Below are 25,534 nucleotides of genomic sequence, written 5' to 3' on the forward strand. Positions count from 1 at the left end.
ATCATTTACAATTCCTTTTGTCTACCATTTCCCAAACTTCATAGCTAATTTTGGCTTGATTTGTCAGGAATGGATGATGCACTGGAAAAATGTTCTTGCTTTATAGAGAAGCACTTTTTTCCCTGTTATCACTATTAGAACAATAAAAATAAATATTTATTAGCCATCAACTTCAATGCATTTTAAGTTCCTTTCAAAGGAGTAGAAGGTATAGTTTAAACAACTCCAAAGCAATGAATCCAAAAACATTTCAGGAAGAGACAAACTACCATATAGAAGCATGGTCTTAAACCTCATTAAGAACAAAATTGAATCATCAAATGATAAATTTCAATGGTATGTTTTATTTGCTTTGAAAACCAACCGAGAAACATTGAGAGAAGAGCAATAAATTTTAGTCAACTCCATTTTCTTCATGAAGATATGTTGTGAAATATAAACGTGCCAAAGAAAGAATTAACTTTTTCTATGAAATGTAATTACTAATTGTGTAGTATTTTGGTTTTAAAGTTTTTTGTTTTGTTTTGTTTGGTGTGATGTGTGTGTGTGTGTGTGTATGTGTATGTGTGTGTGTGTGTGTGTGTGTGTGTGTGTGGCGCATGCATTTATCTTGTTTCTGTTCAAAAGGCTTACCAATGGGTTCAGTCATCTGTTTAGCATTAGATTACTTAAATTCAAATTACAGAAGCTAAAGTATCTGAAGAATGTTTTAGAGATTGAAGCCTCTTGTTATGAAAAATAGGAAGTAAAAGAAAAGAACATCATGAACAGCATCAGCCCAGTGTGTACTAATAGCTTACATAGCATGCCAAGATTTAAGATAACAAACTCCAAGGTAATTTTGATTTTGGTCCTGATCTTTTATTTATGTCATTCATTACCTAAAGGTGAACAAAGCTGATATGAAAAATAATTATCATTTATTTATTTACTTCTTATTTTGTTGAGGTCATTTAAATTTTTTTTTAAATGTTTCTCTCTCCTAAGTTTTTCTAGCAATAAAGATTTTAAAAAGGGAAAAAAAAAACATAGGTAAAATAAATGACATCCATGTTTGACATATTTGACATGTGATGGTCCATACCCATAGACCCGTTTATATTAAACAAAATGTCTCATATTACTATTATGTCTTCAATAAAATGAGAAATTTGTATTTTTTAACTCTTCTGGATCCAATTTGATCCTTATAGCAATCTAAGTTTTAGATTTATTTATTTTGATTGCCTTTTATATTATGTAGTCATTGTAGATATTGAGGTTCAGGAATGTATGTTCCAGGCTTTTTATAATAGTTAGACAAATTTATAGATCCACCCACATTGTAATCAGTAGGCCTTTCTAGAGACTCCAATATTATTTAAAACTCATATTATCTTTGCCTGTGTTCTTGATATGAGTTGAAATCTCAGTAGTTTTAATTCCTGATTGAGAGAAATCAATTTCATGTGGTTATAACTGTTCTATATCTCTTCAGAATTATTTATTGACATCTTTTGACCATTTTTGTATTAGGGAATTGGTTTTGGTCTGATATGTCTGTGTTAAATCCTGATAGTTCCTAATAGGGACTAGATATTTATCACAGATATTTGATGAAAAGACTTTCCCTCTGTAAATACTTTTTTTTGTGTAAATTTTCAATTTTATATAATCAAAAGATCTATTTTATTTTTATTATTGTTTCTAAGTTTTCTATTTTAAATTTGGTTAATAATTTATTCTTAGCTGTGTTGAGGTCTTTGATATTTTAATTGAATATCTATTTTGACTTTATGCACTATTAGATATTTACTTAAAACTTTTTTTTCAAGCTACTCTCAGTTTTTCTAATGGTTCTTTCAATTAAGGAGTGTGGGTTTATCAAAAATTAGATTATTGAGTTTAGTTTTTATAATTATTTCTTGTCAAAACTGTTCTAATAATCTATTTAGAAAATTTTTAAACTAGTGACTCATAGTAATTAGTAATAAAGTTCAGGCAATTATTGGTTTATAATGTAATCAGATGCCTTGAAATATACTTGTCCCTAACTTTATATTTTTTTTTCATTATGAGACTTTCTTTCTCCATGTGATTTTTAAAATTTCATTTTGACATAGCAATTTTAAATTAATTTACTATAACTAGAATAATAGTTTTGTTATATTGATGTAACCTAGCCATGAGCAATGAATGTTTCCAAGTATTTAAACCATTCTTTATGTCTCTAAAGAAATGTTTTTTTCTTGAGTATAGTTGTTTCACTTCCAAATATTTCATGCATTTGAAAAGTTATTTTAAATAGAAAGATAGGTAGATAGGTTGATATTTAATTGTTTACACTATTCCAAATACTAAATGAGAGTCTTTGTCCATGATTTCCCCAGACTTTGCCAGGCTTTGTTATTACAGATATAATAATGATGAGTGGGTGAATATATTTTATATTTTGTGTTTTTCTAACTGATTCTATTAATTATGACAAATAGAATTAAATAATCTGCCTCATAATTAGCAAATAAGGATATTTTTTCTCCACTTTATCACTTAAAAAAAATTTCTCTTGAGGCAATAAGATAGTGCAATGGATAGAGTACAGGTCCTGACATCAAGAAAACCTGAGTTGAAATATAGCCTTAGACATTTATTAACTGGGCAAATTTGGAATGATAATAATTGCTTCTATTAACCAGGTTGTTGTAAGAAACAAATAAGGCAATATTTGCAAAGTGCTTATCATAGTGCCTTTCACATAGTAGGTTCTTAGTAAGCATTTGCTTCCTTTTTCAGCTATCATCAGCATTTTTAGAGCTATATCAAACATATATAAATATATATATATATATATATAGAGAGAGAGAGAGAGAGAGAGAGAGAGTATCCTTGTATTTAATCTTTGTTCCTATGTATATCTTTTTGTTTTCTACTTTATCTCTTTCTAATTTTTTTCATTTTTAAAATGTTGTTGCACATTTATTAATTTCTAAATTATCTAATATTATTTCATATAGAGTTGACCCTTTTAAATATTATTAACATTTATTTTCAAAAATAATTTTCAGTCCAACTGCTTTATCTACCTGTCCTAAACCTTTTTGTGTTTTAAGAAATATTATTTTCCAAAGAATTGGTTTTGGTAACTATAATGTAGATTGCTTCAAATTACTAGTAAGAGATTCCTAATAAAAATGGATCTAAAGTTTCACCTAATATACATAAAGTTGGCAAAAGATACTACAAATAGTTCCTCTTAGAATGATTGTTGAAAGACAGGTATACTATTCCACTGTTGACAGAGCTGTGTAATGGCAGAGAGCTCTGCTGATTCTGGGAAGCAATTTCAAATTATTCTGACGTAGTGACATTTCATTCTACATTTGTTTATCCAGAGATCCCATTGCAAGATACATATTGCAGAGAGCTTAATGCAAAGAATAAATACACCTTAATAAGTATTTCTTTTATTAAAGCCTTTAAGCTTTATTTAGCTTGTTTATGGTTTCCTTTCTCATTAACTGTTTACCTCTCCTCTCTTCCATTATTGAACAGAGACTCTTTGATTTTGGTATTCTCAGATCTCAGCCTGTTCAGACTTTCTGTTCATCATGGTGAGATAAGTGAACCCTTTTACTTATAAGTTTCCAAATCCCTTTCTTTTGGACCCAGGGAACAATAGAGCTTCTCTTCCAGTTTTCTCTGTATTGCTACCCCTAAGAGATGTACTTCTTTTTCTCCTTTTAATAGAGTTAAAGAAGCTAGTGTTTTCTTTCTCTTATAGAGGAGAATGTTCAGTAAATTGCTTTCAAGAGGGACCCCTATAGTCAGACCCAGATGCACAAGTCTTGCAAGGCTGTTTGTAGACCAGATTTCAAGCATAGCCATTATTATAGAGAGCATATTTTCTGAACCAAAGTTTAAGACATATGGGATTAAAAACAAAACAAAAGGGATTTAAAAAAATTGGATCTATCTTAAATATGATATAAAAGGTATAAATTGATATTTTTAGTAAAAAAGAAAAGTAAAAAAAAAGATTTCTCTTTATACAAATATTGACCATTGATGAGGTAGTTGGCATGCTATTTCATTGTTTCCAAAGAAATATCTAGTGAAGTGAATGGTACAGATTTTTTTTCACAATTTTATTGGTAAGTCTCAATGACTTGCTCATTTTAAACACAGCTATTAAGAAGTAGGATTCAAATGAAGGTCTCTTGTGGGTTTTTTTTTTCCTTCAACTTTTATTTCTTTCTCATTTTTTCCTATCTCCTTTCCTACTTACTCTTTCACATGAAGAAACTGAGTTCCCAAAAAGTTGTTATTTGCTTAAGATCACAAAGATAGAAAGTAATTGTTATTTATTATTACTTGACTAGAGCTTGTCTCCAAAATACACTACCTGTCCTGACACCTGCGTAGCTGTTGTCATGTAAGCCCCCATTTTGCAAACAGTTTATTAATGAAAGGAGTGGAAATTTTGGATAAAATCTAGAATTGTTGTTTGCATTAGACAATTAAAAAAACATAATATGTGGATATATTCAATGCTTTTTTTTAAAAAATGTTTTTAAAGCTTCAAGTTTCAGTTTTTAAAATCATATTTTGAATTATAAGAAATGATGATCTAATGACAAAATAACAGTGATTTAATTGTCATTATTAATAAGTATGGAAAAATGAATGACTGAGTTACATTTACCTTCAGAGTTAGCTCTGTTATACTGTTATTAAAAAAAATGAGGAAACCTGCTATGTGGTATAGATAACTTATTTTGGTCAGGAAGACCTGGATTTTAGTTCTGACTTATGTGACTAGCTTTGTGAACCTTTCAGTTCCTTTACTAAGATTTTGAGTTTTATGAATGAGCTGTGGATGCCTGTGTTTTTAAGTTAGATTTCCATACCCGAAATTTCTAAGAAATGAAACCACAAGTCCAGAATTAAACAGTAACAAACCGTACCTCACCTTTATAGAGTAGGAAGCAAGGCAGTGTAGGGGGATAAGGGAGGAGGCAAAAAGAAAATAACTAGATTTAGCTTCAGAGGATCTAGGCTCAGATCCTATCTTTTCCTCTGTCACTGCCCTTATGCCCAACTAAAACTTAATTTTCTCATCTGTTAAAAAAGTGAGGGGGTTAAAGTACATTTTTTCCTCATTGTCTCATTAGCTCTAAACCTATGATTCTATGAACTTACTTTCTTTAAGCAATAATTTTGTTTCAAATTATTGTATCTTTTTTAAATTTCAAGTTTTGAACATGGATAAAAGTAATGATATTTGAACTTGATTTCTGTGTCTTTCTCCTCCACTACTGTTTTTAGTATAGTAGAGAATCTGTTCCCATTCATTTACAGAGTTCTTGGTGTTTCTCTTCTGTAAAATGAGGCCAATAATATTAGCACTATTTGCACCTCCTCCAACCTATGGGATTATTATGAACCTCAAATCAGGTAATTTATAAAAGTCTCGATAACCAAAAATGTTATACAAATGTAAGCTATGACTGTGTTTATTATCTGTTTGTACTTTAGTTTTCTGGTAACTGTTACTCTCTAGAGAAGGAAAAATCTTCCAATTTACATTATAAACAAATTTAAAGTAATTTTGTAAAAATGCTACCCCGAGGTTTAGAAACTAGACTTAATTTTCCTCCCCCCCAAAAAACAAATTTCTCACTATTTTCTGAAAAGTAGGTGTTTGAAGCATGATAATTGTTCATCCTTATTTCCAGGAATGAAAGTAAAATGTAGATTGACAAATTTCCCTTTGGGAGGGTACTGTAAGCAAATGAAGAGTAAAAATTTATTCTAAGTGAAAGATTACATGATCATATATACGATGGACAGAGATACAAATAGGAATTTTTGTCCATGTTTGCTACTACTTAATGGCCTAAACAAATGCTGGCATAGTGAGTAGTCTTTTAAGTTCTTTTTTTAAGTCAGATCTTTATTTTGTGGTAGGTTCCTTCTCAACAGAAAGATGAAAGACTAAGGAGAATCATTTTTAATAATGTTCTATTGCTCATTGAATTTAAGTTTCTTAAACTAGTTAATGGCTCCATGCTAAATTAAGGCATATTTTTTTAGTTAAAATTTTTTTAAAGAATAATTTGTATTTGAGTTGAGAAAATTCAAAATTTACACTTGAAATAAATGAATGGTCTTAGAGATAGAATGATCATTTTCATAAGTAAAAACAATAAATCAGAAAATTAAGTTTCTAGACACTGAAATGTTATTAACCATTTAAACTTCACACTACACCAGGAACAGTTGTTGTTGGGTTTGTTGTTGTTGTTGTTGTTGTTTTTAACCATCTGGAAATGGTAATGAATACTGTACTGGTCAGTGCCTTTTTTTAATCCTATGGTTTCCATTTTCTTTTACCTTTCTACTGTCATATGCCATGTCTTGAACATAACTCAATGCTTAGATGGAATAATATTTCTTGCCAGCTTACAATCAAAGGGAGTACTCAGAAAAACAGCTGAGCTGTATTAGACAACCACAGTCTGGACTACATTTCTGTACTGAATAACACATCACAGGTGCAGGATTAGTCCAGCCTACGGTGTTCTGTTTTTTGAACATAACTCTATAACAGCTCTTTGCTTCCTCCTCACATTTCTTTCATATGAAGGTTCAAGGTTGGGGAAGGGAGGAGATCTGGCAATTGTATATCAAGCATATAGAAATCAAAGTAGTATGAGTAGCTTTCTATCTTCTTTTTAGAAAAGAAAGAGGGGAAAAAAGCCAATTCTTAGGCAAAACATAGTTTAAGACTTTGTTTTTCTTAAAACAAAATGGCAGAATTGAGTAGTTCAAAAAGTCAAACTCAGGGCTAGGGAATTCATAGTGGACATTCAGTTTGCTAGAATCTTCCAGGATAACTGTTAAAGTAGGGGAAAATCTAGATATATATTTTTAGAATTTTCTATTTTATTTTGTTTTCCTGCTAGTAACCTTACAACCATGTCCTGGATGATACAGCATAATGAAGACTAATGTTTATAGGTTTTGATAGTTTAAATTTTGTGATTATCACTTTCCCATCATTGTATAAATTAATAAACATGAAAATTGCCTCTTGAAATAAGGATCATGAAATGAGCCATGCTTTAAAACTTTAGGGAAGCTTCAAAATATTAATCCTTTTTAACAATTAAGGATAGAAAATTTTAGCAATTGAAATTTTTGTTTGAGAAAGATTTAAAAAAAATGTTTAAAAGGTCCATTGGGAGTTAATGACCTTGGATTGTCAATGTTTATTTTAGCACCATCATTATAGATTTTTGTGGTGAAGCATCTTTATTTTTTTTAATCCATTTTACTTTTACCTATCTTAATTAAACGGAAAGTAGTGTAATTTAAAGGTGTTTTCTAATAATTATATCATATCTCTTTTATATTTTTCTCAAAAAAAATTTAATTGAACTTTTATCTATTTAAAAAAATTTTTTGTGGGAATTGTGCCCTCCATCTCTACTTCATAGGTCTATTTGCTTCTAAAATGCATTATTTCTCTGGGCGGCAACTATTTTAAATGAATAATTAAAGTAATATTTTATCAAAACCTACCTTTCAAAATTTTACGATTTGTACTTTTAGATTTGAGACAGTTTATCTTTGGGGCTTCTTTTTGGTAAATATATTTCCTGACTTGGTTACCCATTTATGATTGAGTGATTAGGTTATCTAAAGGGTTAGAAAAATGAGAGGTTCTTGGAATATTCCCAGATTATTTTTGTTCCTTGTCCATTTGAAGTGTTGTTAGTTCTCTTCTTGACAAGTAAAGATTCCTTTCAAATGGTTTCAGACACTAGATTGTTTTGGGAAAACTGTCTCAGCGAGAAAATGAGTGCAGTAGTGAATTGAACATCTTTATAGAACCTCAGGAATCAGTGGAGCAGTTTATATACTTCTGTCAGGGGGGGAAAATAAAGCCAGATCCTTAATCATGGCAATCTACCAGTGGAACTAGTTGATTCTTAAACATTTCATGGCAAAAAGTCGCCATTCTTGAATATTTCTCTAGTAGAATGATATTCCAGTGATATTCCAAAGGTTTTTCAAATATAACATATTTTCATCTTATTGGCATTATGTTGGTAGTATTTGTGATCCAATAGAATGACTATTGTTTTATGCATGATATTAATTTAATCATGGGAAAAATCTTTATTGCATCATTTGATAATTAATATTTTCTCACTATTTTAATTAGATTAATTTTTTTGTTCTTGAGTTTGTCTTTAAAGCTTTTTTATTTTAACTTATCAATAAGTAACTTGTATACTTTTCCCAGATTTTATTCTATGAAGTTAGTTAATATTAACATTTCTTAAACTCATAGTTCTGTGCTAGTCATTAAAAGTAAATAAATCAATAAAACAAATTAGTGTGACATAAATGTTATCAAGAATATTTACACTTATTCTTAATGGCATGATAAATTGATAAGCTGACATCACATAGAGAAAATACCTAAAGGTTTATTTTTTTCACTTTTCATCCAGATTTGTTGAAAGCAAAAAAAAAAAAAATTGTAGACATTATGTTTCAAATTAGGTTAAAATGAGAGTGATTTACGGATTCATATTATTAGCATGGATTTTTAAACTATGGATTGGCTATTTACTTGCATATGATAAACCTGAAGCAACAGTATCTACTTGATTTTTCCTTTGTGAATGGTTAGACCAAATTCCATTGAATTATTATGGATCTTGTCCAGGAAGCACTTTAGGAAGCAGTCCAATGTCATCCACAAGCAGGAGAAAGTATAAGTCAACTTGAATTTTGCAAAGTGATAATAAACATTTGAAGAGCAAATGTCTCCATATTTTATTCATTGACTCAATAGTGTGATGAGAGGATTATGAGATAAGGTTTTCTCTGAATAAAGGTGTCTATATGTTCATCTACATATATGTAAATATATATACTCATATACATGTGGACATATACACATACGCATACATTTCATGATACTTGTGTTTTTTTTTTTTTAGAAATGATCTTGTCTGATGATTCTGATCATATGTGAATATCTATAGAATAGACACTGTATGCATATGGACATACACACATGGACTTGTCTGCATATAAAATAAGTAAAAATAGTTTTGGACAAACATTGCAAATGGTCCCAGATTCAAATGGGAGGAAGAGAGAAGGCTGAATTGCTTCTGAAAAAAAGAGCTCCTTTAGTAAAATTTAATAATGAGACTTCCCCATAAAACCAAGGGCCATATTTTTAATACTAGAATTTTCCAGTGATGTTTGTGATTGAAAGTCATGAAATATAGTAGTTTCCATTTTTTCCTAAAGAAGATAATTTAGAACTCATTCTTAATCTGTGGAACTTATCCCTATGAGGAGTCTCATAACTGAATGTGGATGTCATAAAATTGTGTTATCAGCAAATTATTGTTATCAGTAAATGGTTGATTTTTATAACTCTTTTATATCCCTATTCATTTATGCCCAAAGGCATGTAAAAATTTTCCAGGTGAGAAGGGGTTGTGAACAGAAAAAGTTTAACAAGCCCTCACTTAGAAGATAATACAGAATCTAATAGTTGGTATGGACAGATTGCAACATACTTTAAAAAAAGAATTACAAAGGAAAAAAAAATAAAAGAAAAAATGTATTATTGAAAAGAAGATGAGTTGGTCATTTGGTAAGAGCAAGGGATTAACTGGTGTGCTGGATAGTCCATATTCTCTTATGCATTCTCATGAAGTCATGAGAAATCAAGGAAGGCCTAGAGTCTTGTATGCTGATTCATCCAGTAAAATCATGGGAAGACCTGAACAAGAGTTATTCACAGTAGGCAGGCATTAATGTATTGCTATTTGCTTCAGTAAGGAGAGTGCCTTATTGATAAGATCATAGATTCATTGGAAAGAATTTTAAAATAATTTGTATGAACACTGTATTGACTTCCTCGCAGAAACATACATAGCAGTTGTGGTTTAGGAGGCAATGGGGAGAAAGAAGAATTGATAATGTACAAGCATAGACAAATATTTTCTTAGAGACTTGGTTTGTAGTGCTAAGAGTGCTCTTTTTTTATATATTTGACCGGAGGGGTCAAATGTCTTTTCTAAAACACATATAAGTCCTTGACCAAGGTTATTTAGGCAGTAAGTGACAGAGGTTACATTTCTGTGCATTTCTATGAGCTGTTTCACATTCCTAAAATGTGCTTTTCTTTCCTTTTGAGTCTAGGAAACCCTAGTTTTCTTCAAAGTGTACTTCAGGTACCACATACATGAGGCATTCCCCAATGCCCTGAGATGCTAAATGTCTCCCTCTCTCTTACTACTTTGTATTTTCATTGTATATATTTTGTAGTTACTCATCTATGTTATCTAATAGAATATAAAGTCCTTGAGGGCAGGAACTCTCTTCTATCTTTATATCCCCAAAGTTAAGCCCAGTGCTTGACATGCTAGACTCTTTTTAAGTTATGCTTGATTGAATTAAAAAAAAATCTTCACTAGCTTTTCTAGTCACATAGAAAATAGAAGATATGTGCACAAGTAATTTAAAATCATGGTAAGGTGACAAGATATTCATGAAATATTCATGTTCCTTTGAACCAATTTAAGACCTCATTAATAATGTTCTTATTTCCTCCAGACTCTACAAATACTAAAATTATATAACGTGCTCATGACAAGATTTCAGGTTTCTTTGATAATTTAGATCTCAATATGTGTGTGTGTGTGTGTGTGTGTGTGTGTGTGTGTGTGTGTGTGTGTATCTAATTCTTTTGTTAAAAGAGTAGCCATTACAGGTAATCTTTTTTTTTTTTTTTCTTTGAGGCAATTGGGGTTAAGTGAATTGCCCAGGGTCACATAGCTAGGAAGTTGTAAGTGTCTGAGCATAGATTTGGTCCTCCTGACTTCAGGGCTGGTACTATATGCACTGCGCCACCTAGCTGCCCCAAGTAACCTTTACAGGAAGGTAGTGAAAGTAGTAGAAAAGAGAAAAAATGAAAAACATGTATTAAGTCCTTGCTATATGCAAAACACTGTGCTGAGCTCCGGTAGAAAAGCTAAAAGACAGTCCTTAAGAAGCTCACATCCTATGGGAGAGACAGTGCACATAAGAGGTATTTTCATCAGCTAGTAAAGCAAGTGATAATAGATCTTTAATGTTATTTCAAATAATAAAAATTTATTCATTCCTATTGCTAAATCATTTGAACAGGATTCTAGTTGAAGAAATTTTCTTTAAAAGTTTTTTTTTAAGTAGCTATGATTACTAATGAAAGAGCTGTAAAATGAGCAAAAGCAGTGGCCAAATTGTGCATTTATATTTGAAAACATTTTCACTGAATTGTACATGAAACTAATTTTTAAAACTTTTATTTTGTAGTTATTATATAAAATTATTTCCTAGTCAATAAAGTTTCTAGGAGGGAGTCCTAAAAATATATTTAGAGTGTAAATTTTTATAAATGTAAGTTAATGCATTAGTTATATTTAATTAAAAAATATACTAGAGAGATAAAATGAATATATATTTAAAATCAAAGTTTATTGTTGATGTGTTGATTCAGGCCAAATAATAGTCTTGTGATAGAGAGAGCTATCTCCATCCTAAAAAAAAGACTGTGGGGACTGACTGTGGATCACAACATGATATTTTTCACCACGTTTGTTGTTGTTTGCTTGCTTTTTTTCCCCTTTCTCATTTTTATTTCCTTTTTGATCTGATTTTGCTTGTGCAGATGATAAATGTGGAAGTAGGTATAGTAGAATTGTACATGTTTAACATATATTAGCTTGCTTGCTATTTAGGGGAGACCAGGGTAGGAAAGGACACAGAAAACAAAGTTTTGCAAGATGAATGCTGAAAAACATCTTTGCATATGTTTTGAAAATAAAAAGTTATTATGAAAAAAAAAAGGTTAATTGTTGTTAAACAGCAATGTCTTAGTTAATGTGAAGGAGACCATTCTTCCACCTTGATTTTTGACTTACAATTCAGTTATCAGCAATTCATCATATGGGCAAAATATAATCCTGTATTAAAATATGAATGACTCTAGGAGGAATAAAGTTAACCAAGTTATACAGTTATTACTGTATAGGTGAATTAATGTATAATACAATTTTCTTCTGCCCTTAAGAGAAGCTCTTGGTAGGAGAAAGCATTTGACCAGGGACAGAATCTTAGAAAAGAAAAGATCCTAAAAACCTTCCAGAAAATGTGTATGTGTGTGTGAATTTACCTTGACTTTCATGCAATGTCGATTAAGGTACAGATCAGTTAAGTTTAATGTTCCAGCTATATTGCTATTCTTAGGAATATTTTCATAAATAATATAGTGTGGAATGAGATATGGTTTGCTATAAGGGATAAGTACATAGAGAGTTAACCAAGGATTCCAGATGGTCAGGCTTCAAAACCGACTTTTGACCCTTACTAACTATGTGATGATGTCAAAGTCCTATAACTTCTCAGTTTTTCAAGCAACTTTGAAGAATTATAAATTGCATAACAGCTGCTGATGTATCAATGTAGGGAGTTTCTATACTGAGACTTCCCTAGAGATGAAAGCACAGTTTCATATATTCATTCCCTAAAAAAAGGGCCTGGCATACTGAGCTTAACCACTTAAGATACTTTTATTTAAAGAAAATACACTTTCTCTTTAACAGAAATTGTATTAAGAATAGGAAATAATTTTGTGTAAGTTCTACAAAAGGCAAAAGACTACAAAAGAACTCTATTTAACATCCAGTTCAGTGAAAAATTTCTAAGTGAAACATTATATATATGTAGAAGTTTTGTTTTCTTGTGGGATGATGTGTATTAGCTATGAAGTAGAAACAGATCTAGGAAGTTAAAGACAGAAGCAGAAATCTAGATTTGGAGCGAAGGTAAAATGGAAGTCAGGCTGCCCATAATGCTAATGGATAATGAGGAGTTTAATGTTTGAATTATTCAATGCCAAAATAGTCCTTGGGCCTGTTTTGCTGAGATTCTGGGTTTGTAACCCATAACATGTCTCCCTCCTTACAGCAAAACAGCAAAGCTTCATTAATGAGACTTAGGGAATTTATGACTTTTGGAAATTGTATTCTAATTCCCAATCATAATTGCTTGACATAAATTATAGGCAAATTTATAATTCACTAAATTCTTAGGAAATACGAGAACTTTTCTTTTACTTGTGATGCTTTCTACAATATTAGATAGTTAGTAGTTTCTACAATATTACACAGTTATTATTGAACGGCTTCTTCTCCGCACTATTTACACGTTAAAAAAAAGAACTGTCAGTCAACAAGGATTGAGCCTCTTATATGCCTCCAGCTGTCTCTTTTAGAAGCAACTGACACCTTGTCACATTTAGAGAATACTTATGGAAGTTGGAGAACTGCATAAAAATGTAAGGAGATATAGCAAAAATGGAAGCAAGAAAAAGGAACAGAGAGAAATGAGATAGATACAAGATGAAAAGAATTAGAACAGAGGAAAGAAAATGACAAGGAGCAGAAAGAGAAAGGCCAAGGGGCTAATGGGGAAGGAAGGGAGATAAGATTAGTGTACAGTCCTTCTCCTTTTCACCCTAGAACCAATATTCATTTAATTCTTCTTCCTTATTTTCTTGGGACTCTTAAATCTCCTGAAACTTTTAATCCTCATTTTTGAAAGCTTTGCTTTGCTTAGAAGCACTAAATGATATAATCTTATTCATTATTTAATTTTATCTTGTTAAATATACTTATTTTGGTTTTCTTTTATTTCTCCCACTTGAAGAATTTGAAAATCAAATTATTCTCATTTTTGCTTTCTTCTGGAAAGATAACTTAAATGCCTCTTTTGAAAAAAATTGTCTTGTGATTAGGTTGAATTTTGCAGGATATATTTTTGAGGAAATTATTCTTTCCAAAGTTGCCAGTGATGGTTTATTTGTCAAATCATCTTCCTTCTTGATCTTTCTAATAGCATTTGATACTTTTAGGTTCTCCTCTTTTGCTCGGCCTTCTTGGCCCTTCAGTCTTTTTTACATGGTCATCAGCCATATTATGCTTCCTAACTTGCACTTATTTTTATCTGTGAATTTTCTCCAAGAGAGCTAATCTGCTCAATGAATTTGATTATTATCTATGTATTGATAATGTGAATTTCTCTGTATTTCTGAGCTTCATTCACAATGCATCAAATAACCATCTATTAGAAATATCCAACTGGTTGACTTGTAGGCATCTCAAAATTAACAAATGATGAAAACAAGTATTCTCCTTCCATGGGTCCTCTTTTAGATTTTTTTCTTTCTGGCCAAAAAACCTCACCAGACAATCAATGACTTAGATCAACTACTACATGTCATCCTCAACTTAGTGTCATTTGCATCGCAATCCAATCAATCTTCATTTTCTACCCCTCATCCTATATATTCCCTGCCAATCTTCCTTCTCAAAGGATCTTATCCTGTCTTGCCTGAACTATTACATCAGCTTTCTATTTGATCTCCTTGGCTAAAGTCTGTCTCTACTCCAATCCTCCATGAATCTGCCAAGACGATTTTCCTAACATGAAGGTCTTCTCTCTACTCAGTAAAATGCAGGAGCTACCTATAATCTATAATATCAAACATAAATGCTATTCTCTTTAGCATTTCAAACTTTTTAAAACTTGGCATCAGCTCATGTTTCCATCCCAAATGCACTTTGGCATATGTAGTCCAGCCAAAGTACTTTCTTGGTGTTCTTTACATATGGCACTGGAGATTCCTTTAGCAATTTAGTGAGAGAGTGCTGGACTTAGAGTTAGGAAGTTCACCTCCCAACTCAGACACCTATAATCTGAGTAACCCTGGCAAGTCACTTAAGCTCTCTTAGCCACAATTTCCTCATTTGTAAAATATAGATAATAGTCACCATCTCCCTGGCCTTCTTTTGAGGATAAAATGAGATAAAGTTTATAAAGTGCTTTGTAAACCACTCTGTAAATTCTAACTACTTTTATCTTACAATCTTTTCTTCTCCCCCATGCCTAGAATATACTACCTTCTCCTCCATCTCTTAGAATCTTAAACTTCCTTTAAAATTTAACTCAAATGACATTTTAGACATAAAACCTTTCCTAACCTCCATCTCAACCTCTGAGTGCCTCACCATCACAAAATACACCAAACTACCATGTGTCAGTTTTGTTTATTTCTACATATCCTACATAATTAAATGTCATTTCATGTAGATAGTTGGTAAGCTCTCTTGGATTGAAAGTGCTTCAGTCTTGCCTTTGTATCCTCAGTTCCTAGTCCTTGCCCAGCATGTAAGAAGCATTTAACAAATGCTTGTTGATTGATCAATTGAAGACATCCATAAAGATTATTAATGTTGTCTTAATACACATTAATATAAGCATAGCATCCAGAAAAAGGGATACATACATCTACATACTCAACCTTTGTGATACCATAAGTTTATTAATATAATCATTTCTAGACTACCATGTCTGCTTGATTATTAGCTTTATATTTTAGTAAGACTTCTAACATTTCTAACATTTTGCATAAGAGGGCAACCTTTATTAAGGACCCATGACATCAGTGGAAAAAAGTAGAAAGAAAGAAGTATGGGGGGGAGGGGGCAGGGATGTTCAGGGGTGTGATTGCTGCCTTAAGATATTTGAAGAGCTGGCATTCAGTATTTTTTCGTATACTTGTACGTGTGTGTATGTCATCTTCATTATTAGATGTGAGCTCTACCAGGGCAAGGGATTGTCTTACTTTTATCTTTTTTTAATCCCAGCACAATATCTAGCATTTAACTGCTTGTTAGTTCATTATTAACCCATTAGATAGAACCAGGACTCATGGGTGGCATGTTTCAGATTGATCAAGAAAAGAATTTTATAAAAATTAAGAGTTTTATAAATGTGAAACAGTGTGCTTCAGCATCATACAAAAGACTTTAGTTACCATCAAGTCCAACCCCATTATTTTACAGGTGAGGCAACTGAGGCATAGAAAAGTTAAATGACTTATCTGGTGATAATCAGTAGTAATTATCTGGTTTAGGATCCAGATCTTCCTAACTTCAAGTTAGAGGCTAGGTGATCTCTTATCAGGTATATTGTAGAAGAAACTCCTTCAGGATAAAAAAAAACTCCTTCAGGAAATTTCATCAAGCTCAGAGATTCATGTTCCTGGATCTGGGGCTTCTAGCTCCTAGTCTCAAGGCTCTTTCTACTTTACCACCCTACTTTTCGTTATCATTAATGCTTTGAAAATCAGAAAATAAAAATCCATGGCTTATTTTTCATTATGTTTTAAATAATTCTAGCTTTTATTTAATGATGAAATTGCCAATTTAAAAATGTTTTTCTCTTTGTAAAACTGGGTAGGGAATAGATATAGTTGGAAACAAAGTGGTATGAAAACAGAGGAAACCAATAAATTTTAGTTTGTGTGTGTGTGTGTGTGTGTGTGCATGTTTAACCTCTGTCTTATGTTCAGGAAAGTACATTTCAGGGTTATGCAAACCCTAAACTTCTATATTTTGTAGAACTTTCAAGTACAAATATTATTTCTATGGAATTGTCTATGTTTTTCTTGTGTCTAGGAAATAGCTTTCTTGGGAGAAAAATGGATTTAATCTTTTTTAAAATTCTGACAACAATTTTGAAGAATGGTTTGTGAGTTATAAAAAATCACTAAGCTTCAATGGATAGAAGGTAGGATACTGAATTTGATCAGTATATAGTATATACTGTATCTAGTACCCTATTGTTTAGTTTAGCCTAAAAGGGGAAAATCCAAAACAGGATTATGATTTTGATGTTTAATAGATAGATAGCTATTCCTTGAAACAACTGAATTTTGATAATTTCATTATTAGGGAAACAGTGGGATACAGTAGAAATATCATTGGTTTTTGGAGTTAAAGACCCTGGGTTCAAATCTCACCTCTTTACAAATTGTCTAGAATATTGCTTTGAACATACTAACTACTTGCTATTTGTTTGTTAAATTTAATTGAATGTGATATAAAAGGGTTAATTTGTGCAAGGAGACAGAAAAATGCAAATGAATTGTGCTATACTCATTTGCAAATTAAATGGAGTTAAATTTTTTTTCATTTAAAATAATGTAAATTGGTTATAAATAGTATCCAGCTAACCCTCAAAACCTCAGTTAATTCACAACATAAGTAAATTAGTGTTCATTTTCAGTGAAACAGCAATATATACAATATTAGCAAACAAATGAAAAGAGAAAAATAGAAACATGACATGGTACAGTGGGAAGGGCCCTGAAGAGCTCTGAAGTACATAGATTTAACATGCACATCTTGCCTTGGATACAGCTTTTATGAGCTTGGTCATTTTCATTGGTGAAAATGAGTGTCATATTTTATTGATTTTTCCTTCATTAATTTCATATTATAAGTGTAAAACTTTTCACACTTGAAAGAACTTGAGCAGCATTTATAATTCTTACTTCCTACACTTAACATTGTTTGATGGGACAAGTGGCAAGAAGCATCTGTAGTGCAATTAATTTGAAGTTTTTATTTTTTCTGAGCAAATTATGGTTACTTTTAGATACCACATCCATGGAACTTTGAATAAAGTATTTCCAACCATATGGTTTTATAGGGTTGAAGCTAATGGAGACCATCAAATCTAAACTTTTCATTTTACAGATGAGGACACAACACCAGGGATGAAGTGAACTGTCCATGATACAAGACCCAAAATTTGAGTCTAGATCTGGAACTTCAAATTACCTCTACCAGGAAAAAAAATACCAAACTACATGGATTGATCAAATTACTTGAAAATTTTACAAATTTATGCTATTTTTATGTAGTTATTATTACTAATCTGTTTTAACTTGAATCTTGGTTATGTGTTACCATATTGTTATGCTATATTTTATCCTGTTGTAACTTCACTTTTCCTGTCTTAAGGACGAATGTCTAATCCACCCCAAATAGAAGAATTATTACTTACTGTCAGTTATTATAAGAGATATATGCTCCTGTTTGCAAGAGCTGCCAGAATAATACATATCTGTATAAGGTTCATGAGGATGAAGTTAGGACCAAGGATGTATTTGGTGATAAAAGGATTACAAAGTGATTTACATGAGGTATCTCATTTGATCCTCATAAGTCCCATGGGCCATAGAGAGACTGTTATGATCCCCACTTAATAGTAAGGAAACTGAGAACTAGGGAAATTATAAATCTTGCCCACATTTATGCAACTAATAAGTGTCTGAGGCAGAATTGGAACTCTGGTTTTCCTGAGCACTTTATTGACTCTATTACCTAATTACTAGTAAACAATTAGGGTTTTGCCTCCTAATAAAATATATGGCAGTAATTTATTTTGTCATCATTTCTTATTTTATATTTTCTATGTAATAATTAAAATATAAAAGATTAAATTGTAATTATTATGCAAATTTTTAATACTTTATAACATTTTATCCTATGTGGAGAAATTCATTCTCTATAATAGTTTCTTATTATTGTAAAGTCTGGTAATTTGAGTTATATGAATAAATACTGAACACAGATTCCTTTCAAAAAATCATATACTTTAAGTTTCTTCTTTTTATTTTTTGCTAGATACCATTGGAAATTTTCCATAACTAAAAAATGATATATATATATATATAGATTTATATACATATATACATATACATATATTGCTCTTCCTTTATAGCTAATTTCCTTGACAATATGCTTTTGAGAAGTTCGGGAAAGTTGAATGTGGACAGCAAGAAGGAAGAAGGTGTGATCACAGCCCCCACCCCTCGGACAAAGGTCTTGCAATGCAAATGCCACCATCACTGTCCTGAAGACTCTGTCAACAATATTTGCAGGTTGGTGGTTCTAGTAGTTCAAATATACATGTTTAACTGTGGTAAAGAACTAATTTAGAAGCACTAGTATACAATAGACAGAGCATTAACTTTGGAGTCAGAGAACAAAGGGTTTAAATCCTGCTCCTGATACTAGCTATATACTTTGGGCAAGTCAGTTAATCTCCCTGGACCTCAGTTTCCTCATCTGTAAAATGAAACATTTGTATTAGACTTTTAAGAATTTCTCTAGCTCTAAATATGATTCTATTTTTCTGCTAGAAATAAAAAGAGGAGAGGAAAGCTTTTATGTTTCATTGATTTTTATATATGGTGTAAATTAGAAAATCCCCCATAGGATTTAAAAGTTTACTCTAGCAGTGCTAACTTATTTCTCTGTAGAATTCAGTCAAAAATGTGGGAACCAGAACTTTAAAAAAATTCATTGAATATGAGAAATTAGGCTTTTGGCCCTGAAAGTTTAAGATCATTTATCACCATACTGAATTTATTCTTGGGCTCTGCTATAAATTAAGCACAATCATGTGACAGCCAAAAAATGAAAAAATATGTTGGTTAAATTTTAGGTTTATACTGTCCACAGTTTTCATCTGACCTATTTCAATCCAGCATTACTTAAATTCATTAGCTCTCACTACTACATTTTCCAACAGTGTTCAATTCTTCAACTGCAATAGAAAAGGTACTGAGGTTTTACTGCCTGGCATTGTATTCTGACATACTTCTACCCACACTTTACCTACTTTTACTATTCAGAAACAACATTCTTTGTAGTATAAGATTAAACATTTAGATCCTTCCTCAACAGGAACCATTTTTCCCTCCTCCTACCAAGTGCCTATTTAGTAAAAGAAAGTTTAATATATTTTATTTATTTGTTTTCAACACATTGAATACTGACAAATAAGTTTAGAGTGGAGGTTCTTAGGTTTTTTCATGAACCCCTTTGACAGTCTGGCAAAATCTATCTGCCTCTTCTTAGAATAGTGTATTTAAATACTTGAATATATATGATTATTTCAGAGACCAATTATATTGAAATAAAGATGTAATTTTTCTCATCTATGTCCATGGACTCTCTGAAATCTATCTTCAAACTCCTTGGTGATGAAGCATGAACTCCAAGTTAAGTTTTTAGAGAGAATTCTCAATTTAGGATGATTAGCTATCAGTACTAGAATTTGAGATAATGAATAAGCTAAGTATTAGAGCTTTATGATCAGTATATTGGGAAATAAAATTCATAACGTGCCATATTCATTCTGGTTGACTTTTACATTTCAAAGCAAGATAAATTACCATATTTTCAACTGTCTTCCTCAAAAAACTGTATTTCCCTATATTTTTAACCCATGCTTGCTTATCAATTAAGAATTGGCAGTCTTGCAGAAGTAAAGATAAATGCTAGAGGTTATGGACACAGAGCAAGGATTTGGGCTGAAGAGAATATGATGATGTCTATAGGAGATAACAAAAGAAGCAAGTAAACAGATGTTAGAATAGGGCAGAAATGAGTAGTAGAGTAGAGAAAGACAGAAGATATCAAGAGTATTCCACTATCATTAGAAGAATAAAAGCCAAGGATACATCTGATGCTGAGGAAGTCAGAATCTACCATTACAAAAGTTTGCGAAGGAACTCAGAGACTGGATCAAACTTAGGATTTAAATTTTAACAGGATTCAAATTAAAGAAGGAAATTTGAGCTATAGAGGAAAAATCTGTCCTAAATTTGCATGTATACCTTACTAGAGTGGGGAATGAAGGATGAGAGAGTAAGAACTTTACTACTGAGGGAATCATAATAAATCTTTTAAAAGCAGAGGGAATTTTTAAATAATTTGATCTAATGCTTTTATTTTATATATTTAGGACACTAAAAGGAAGTGACTCATCCAAGATTACACAGTAGCAAAGATGGATCTTTTTGTATTCACTTCTTTTCATTGGGAAGAGGTAGTTGCTGTTTCAAGATCATCTTCTTACTTCACTTAGAAGCAACTGATGGTCAAAAGCACAATGAGGGAGTACTTTCCTGGACCTCAGGCTTTTTCAAAACTTAGCCAGTAGGAGAACAGCAGGGCAGGCTCTCTTCTCATTCTTCTTCCTCCTTAAAATGTGAATAGCTGCTATTATAAATTTGGAATCTGTGTTTTTTTAATGGTCATATTTTGTTCATTTAAATCATTTTCTTCATTATTAATAAGTTTAGAACTTCATTATAGCTTGAGAAGTAATTAGCACAACAGTCAAAAACTATACCATGCAATATCTGCCTTCCCCAAGGATTCTCATCCAAAGTGCCCTATATCCTCTGATATTTTTTTCTGTATATTTAATTTTTAAAAAAAATTGTTGCTGTTGTTTTTACAGAGTTGTAGTTATTGATACTTTCTCTACTCTGAATCATTTCATCTATGTCTTTTTTATTTCTTTGTAATCTTTATATTTACGATAAATTTTATCATAGTAATAGTCTGTCATATTTAAAAGGTTTAATGGATTCATCCAATTCCCAATAATTGAACATAGGAATTTTTTTGAATCTTATCCTAACTTTCAAATTCTAAAGTCACAAAAAGCAGTTCTTTTATTTATGTTCAGTATTCCCTAACAGGTCTACCACAGTTCTTTTCAGGTAATGGGCAATAGATATTGATTCATTTATTGATTATGGAAAACAATGTTTGTGGGGCAAGAAAAGATACTTAGGATACTTCACTATAGAGTGGTGACACAATTGGTTAACAATTACTCTAATTATATCCACTAATATGTTCAGAATCTATCTGATTATTTTGTTATCTAATCCTTCCTATTTCTATCATCACTACAAGAAGGATATGAGACACATTATCAAAAGCTTGTGTCAAATCTAGGTAGACTATGTGCAAACTATTTCTTTCATCAGCTAATTTAGTAATGTTTTAAAAAATGAAATTAGTCTAGTATGACCTATTTTGATGACACAATTCTGTTTTTTTTTATAATTACTGCTTCCCTTTTTAGTTCATCTACCTTTTATATTATGATGATATTTATATTATATTATGAAAGCTCTATTAAACAGTTTTCCAGGAACCCAAGTCAGGCTCACTGGTTTATGCTTTTGTGAGTGTTCCATATCACCATTTTTTGGGAGGTTAAAGTTGGGACATTTATCTTTTTCCAATTTTTACTAGTCTTAGAGGTTTGTTAAGCCTGTAGGCATCCATTAGGATGCCATAGACCAAAAATATAAGATTTTTTTCTATATGTGAGGAAAACAGTATTTTAATTTTGAGTTTCTACTTTCTTCATAGTCCTTTAATGCTAATTATTTAATGCATTAAGAGATTGCCAAAGCTACAATTTTGCAGGCCTTATATCATATTTCCTATTTGTTAATGATCAATGGATCAATGATCCATGCCCATAGCTTAAAATATTGACATTAAAAAAGTTATCTATTTGCATTCCAGAATTTATCCAAATAATTTTGGTCTTTAAACACATAAGTTTTATAAATGTGCTGACTTTAATTTTGGGGGTATGACTGGTGACTTACCATGAGATTTAGAAAGCATTTGATAATTTAGGTGAGGAAAACTGACCTGAGATTTTGCCATCTTCCATAAATCCTCCAGTAGTTTTCTGATTCTGTTCCATAGTACAAGCCCTTTTGTTTTTCCATTACTTTCCCCCTCTAAAAGAGTCTTTTTCTTAACAGAACCATATTGGATTTTTGTTTTTATCATTTTTATTTTTAATTTATTTTGCTTTGTTTTTAAGAATAGGAATGAGTTGCCTATTTCTATAAATATTTATGTATACATAGGCCCTTTTCCCTTTTCTTTAATTTCTTTGCCATATAGACCTAGTAGAGATATTGGTGTGCCAAAGGTTATGCATAGTTTTAAAGCAATTTGGGCATAATTCCAGATTGTTCACCAGGATGGTTGGACCAGTTCACAAATCCACAGTGTATTAATGTCCTTTTTTTTCTACATCCCTTGTAGCATTTGTCATTTTTTTTCTTTTCTTCAGTGTTATCCAATTTATTAGATATGCAGTAGTACCTCATAGTAGTTTTAATTGGTATTTCTATAATCAGTCATGATTTAAAGTCAGTTTCTTAAAACTGTGATTTGCAAACTCATATGGAGTCTCACGACTGTATGAGGAGGTAGTCAGATTATGATTTATTATCAGTAAATATTTGATTTGTATAATTATTTTATATACTTATATACCTGAGGATCACATACAAATTTCTTGGGTTAAAAGGTATTATGAATGGGAAAAAAATAAAAAAAAAACTCTTAGGGCATTGTTTTATGTGATTATTGATAGCTTTGATTCCTTCTGAAAATAGCTTGTTCATATCCTTTGATCACTTATCAGTTGGGAAATGACTCTTATAGTTATAAATTTGGTTTAGCCATATATATTTGAGAAGTGAGGTTTTTATCAGAGAAACTTGATGTAAAAAATTTCCCTCAGTTTCCTATTTAACTTTTAATTTTGATTGAATTGATTTTGTTTGTGTCAAATTTTTAAAATCTCAGGTAATCAAACTTACTCACTTTACTTCTTTTCTTTTGGCCATAAACACTTTTCTTATCCATATATTTAATAGAGAAAAAAATTTCTGAGCTCTCCCAGTTTGCTTATGATATCACCTCTGTGTTTAATCACTTTACCCATTTTAACTTTAGCTTGGTATAAGTAAAAGATATTGTCTGGTTTCTGTCAGGCAGTTCCTTAGTTTGCTCAGCAATTTTTGTCAAGTAGTGAGTTTTTACCCCAAAAGCTTGGATCTTTGGGTTTATCAAAAAAATTAGATCACAGTAGTAATTCATGATTATTTTGAAGATTACTACTTTAAAATATAATTTGAAATCTGAAACTTCACTTTTTTCTTTGATTTCTTTGATATTCTTGCCTTTTTGTCTTCCAGATAAATTTTATTATTTTTGATAGTTTGACTTATCTGACATTGAATAATTAATTGAGATAGAATTGTTACTTTTATTATATTGGTTCAGCCTATCCTTAATAGTGACTATTTTTCTAGTTGTTCAGTTCTGTTTTTATTTGTGCGAAAAGTATTTTAAAAATTGTGTCCATATAGTCCTTCATTTTATCTTATCAGGTAGACACATATGCCTTTTATGTTTGCAGTTTTTATAAATGGAATTTCTCTTACTTTTTCTTCCTGCTGGGATTTGTTTTAAATATATAGAAATATAGCATTTCTATATATTTATTGATTTATTGTATATATTGAAACTTTACTTATTTTTTTTAATTTCAACTAATTTTTAGTTGATTCAGTATGGTTCTTTTACTATATAATCATATACAAAGAATGATCATTTTATTTCCCCATTGTTTACTTTTAATCTTATTTTTTTTTCTTGTCTTAGCTAGTATTTCTAATATGATATTGAATAGTAGAGGTGATAATGAATATCCTTGTTTAATTCCTGATCTTATTGGGAAGACTTCTAGTTTCCCCATTCCAAATAATGTTTGTTCTTGGTTTTATATGAATAATATTTATCATTTTTGAAAAAGCTCCTTTTATTCCTATGTTTTCTAGTGTTTTTAAAATAGGAATAGGTGTTGTATTTTATCAAAAGTTTTTTCCCTCTGAATCTATTGGCATATTGATATAGTTTTTGTTATTAATGTGGTCAATTATACAAATATTTTTCATGATATTAAGACAGTCCTGCATTCTTAGTAGAAATTCCACCTAGTTATATATCATATGATTTTTAAGATTTATTGCTGTAACATTGGTTTATTAGCATTTATTGCTGTAGTATTTTATGTAAAATTTTTGCATCAATATCCATTATGGAAACTGGGCTATAATTTTCCTTTTCTTTTTTTGTTCGTTCTGCTTTTTAAGTATCAAAACTATATTTGTCACAAAAGAAATTAGTTAAGATTTTTTTAAAGCTATTTCCCCAATACTTTATAGAGTTTTGGGACTGACTGTTCTTTAAATGTTTAGTAGAATTCATTTGCAAATCCATCCAGTCCAGGGGATTTTTTCCCTCATATAAGGATTGTTCAAATTCATTTTCTAAAATAAGCTTATTTCAATTTTCTCTTCTGTTTAACTAGGCAATTTATATTGTTGCAAATATTCATCCCCTTTACTTAAGTTGTCAGTTTTATTAGCCTAGAGTTGAGGAATTGCTTCAATTTTTATTAGTGTTCCATTCATCCTTTTTACTTTTCCTTCTGCTAATTTGATTTTTTGCTTTATTTTTTAAAAATTAAATTAAACATGGGATTTTCTTTTGCTTTCTTTTTCACAAAGTCAGCAAATAGTTTTATTAATTGGTTAATTCTTTTTACCCCTTTCTAATGTTTTGATCTCTTTGATTTTTCAGGATCTTGTCATTTAAATGGAAATATTTAATTTGCTCTTTTTCTATTTTTTGAAATTGTATGCCCAATTCATTGCTCTGTTCTTTATCTTTCTTATTGATGTAAGTTTAGAGAGAGAAATATTCTCCAAATTGCTACTTTGGCTGCATCCCTCAAATTTTGTTGTATTATCTCATTGATATCTTTTAAAATGAAATTGTTGGACTTCTATTATTTTTTAATCCCATTCATTCATTAAGTTTTAGCGTATTTAGTTTCCGGTTTTTAAAAATTTATTTTTATTGCATTATTATTG

At 30.8% G+C, this 25,534-nt stretch overlaps 1 protein-coding gene across 11 annotated transcripts in view; it reads left to right on the forward strand.

Moving 5' to 3' along the window:
- Window positions 1-25,534, forward strand: part of BMPR1B (bone morphogenetic protein receptor type 1B) — a 497,487-nt gene that overhangs the window by 420,712 nt on the left and 51,241 nt on the right. For 10 of the 11 annotated variants that reach the window (XM_074275372.1, XM_074275374.1, XM_074275378.1 and 7 more), the window contains one exon: window positions 18,694-18,853. The exons of the other annotated variant lie outside the window; for it this stretch is intronic. In XM_074275372.1, coding sequence (XP_074131473.1) covers window positions 18,694-18,853 — 160 coding nt within the window. The remainder of the gene's footprint in view (window positions 1-18,693; window positions 18,854-25,534) is intronic. 11 annotated transcript variants of the gene reach the window in all.

The sequence above is a fragment of the Sminthopsis crassicaudata genome, chromosome 6, assembly GCF_048593235.1.
Source record: "Sminthopsis crassicaudata isolate SCR6 chromosome 6, ASM4859323v1, whole genome shotgun sequence".
Taxonomy (NCBI): Eukaryota; Metazoa; Chordata; class Mammalia; order Dasyuromorphia; family Dasyuridae; genus Sminthopsis; species Sminthopsis crassicaudata.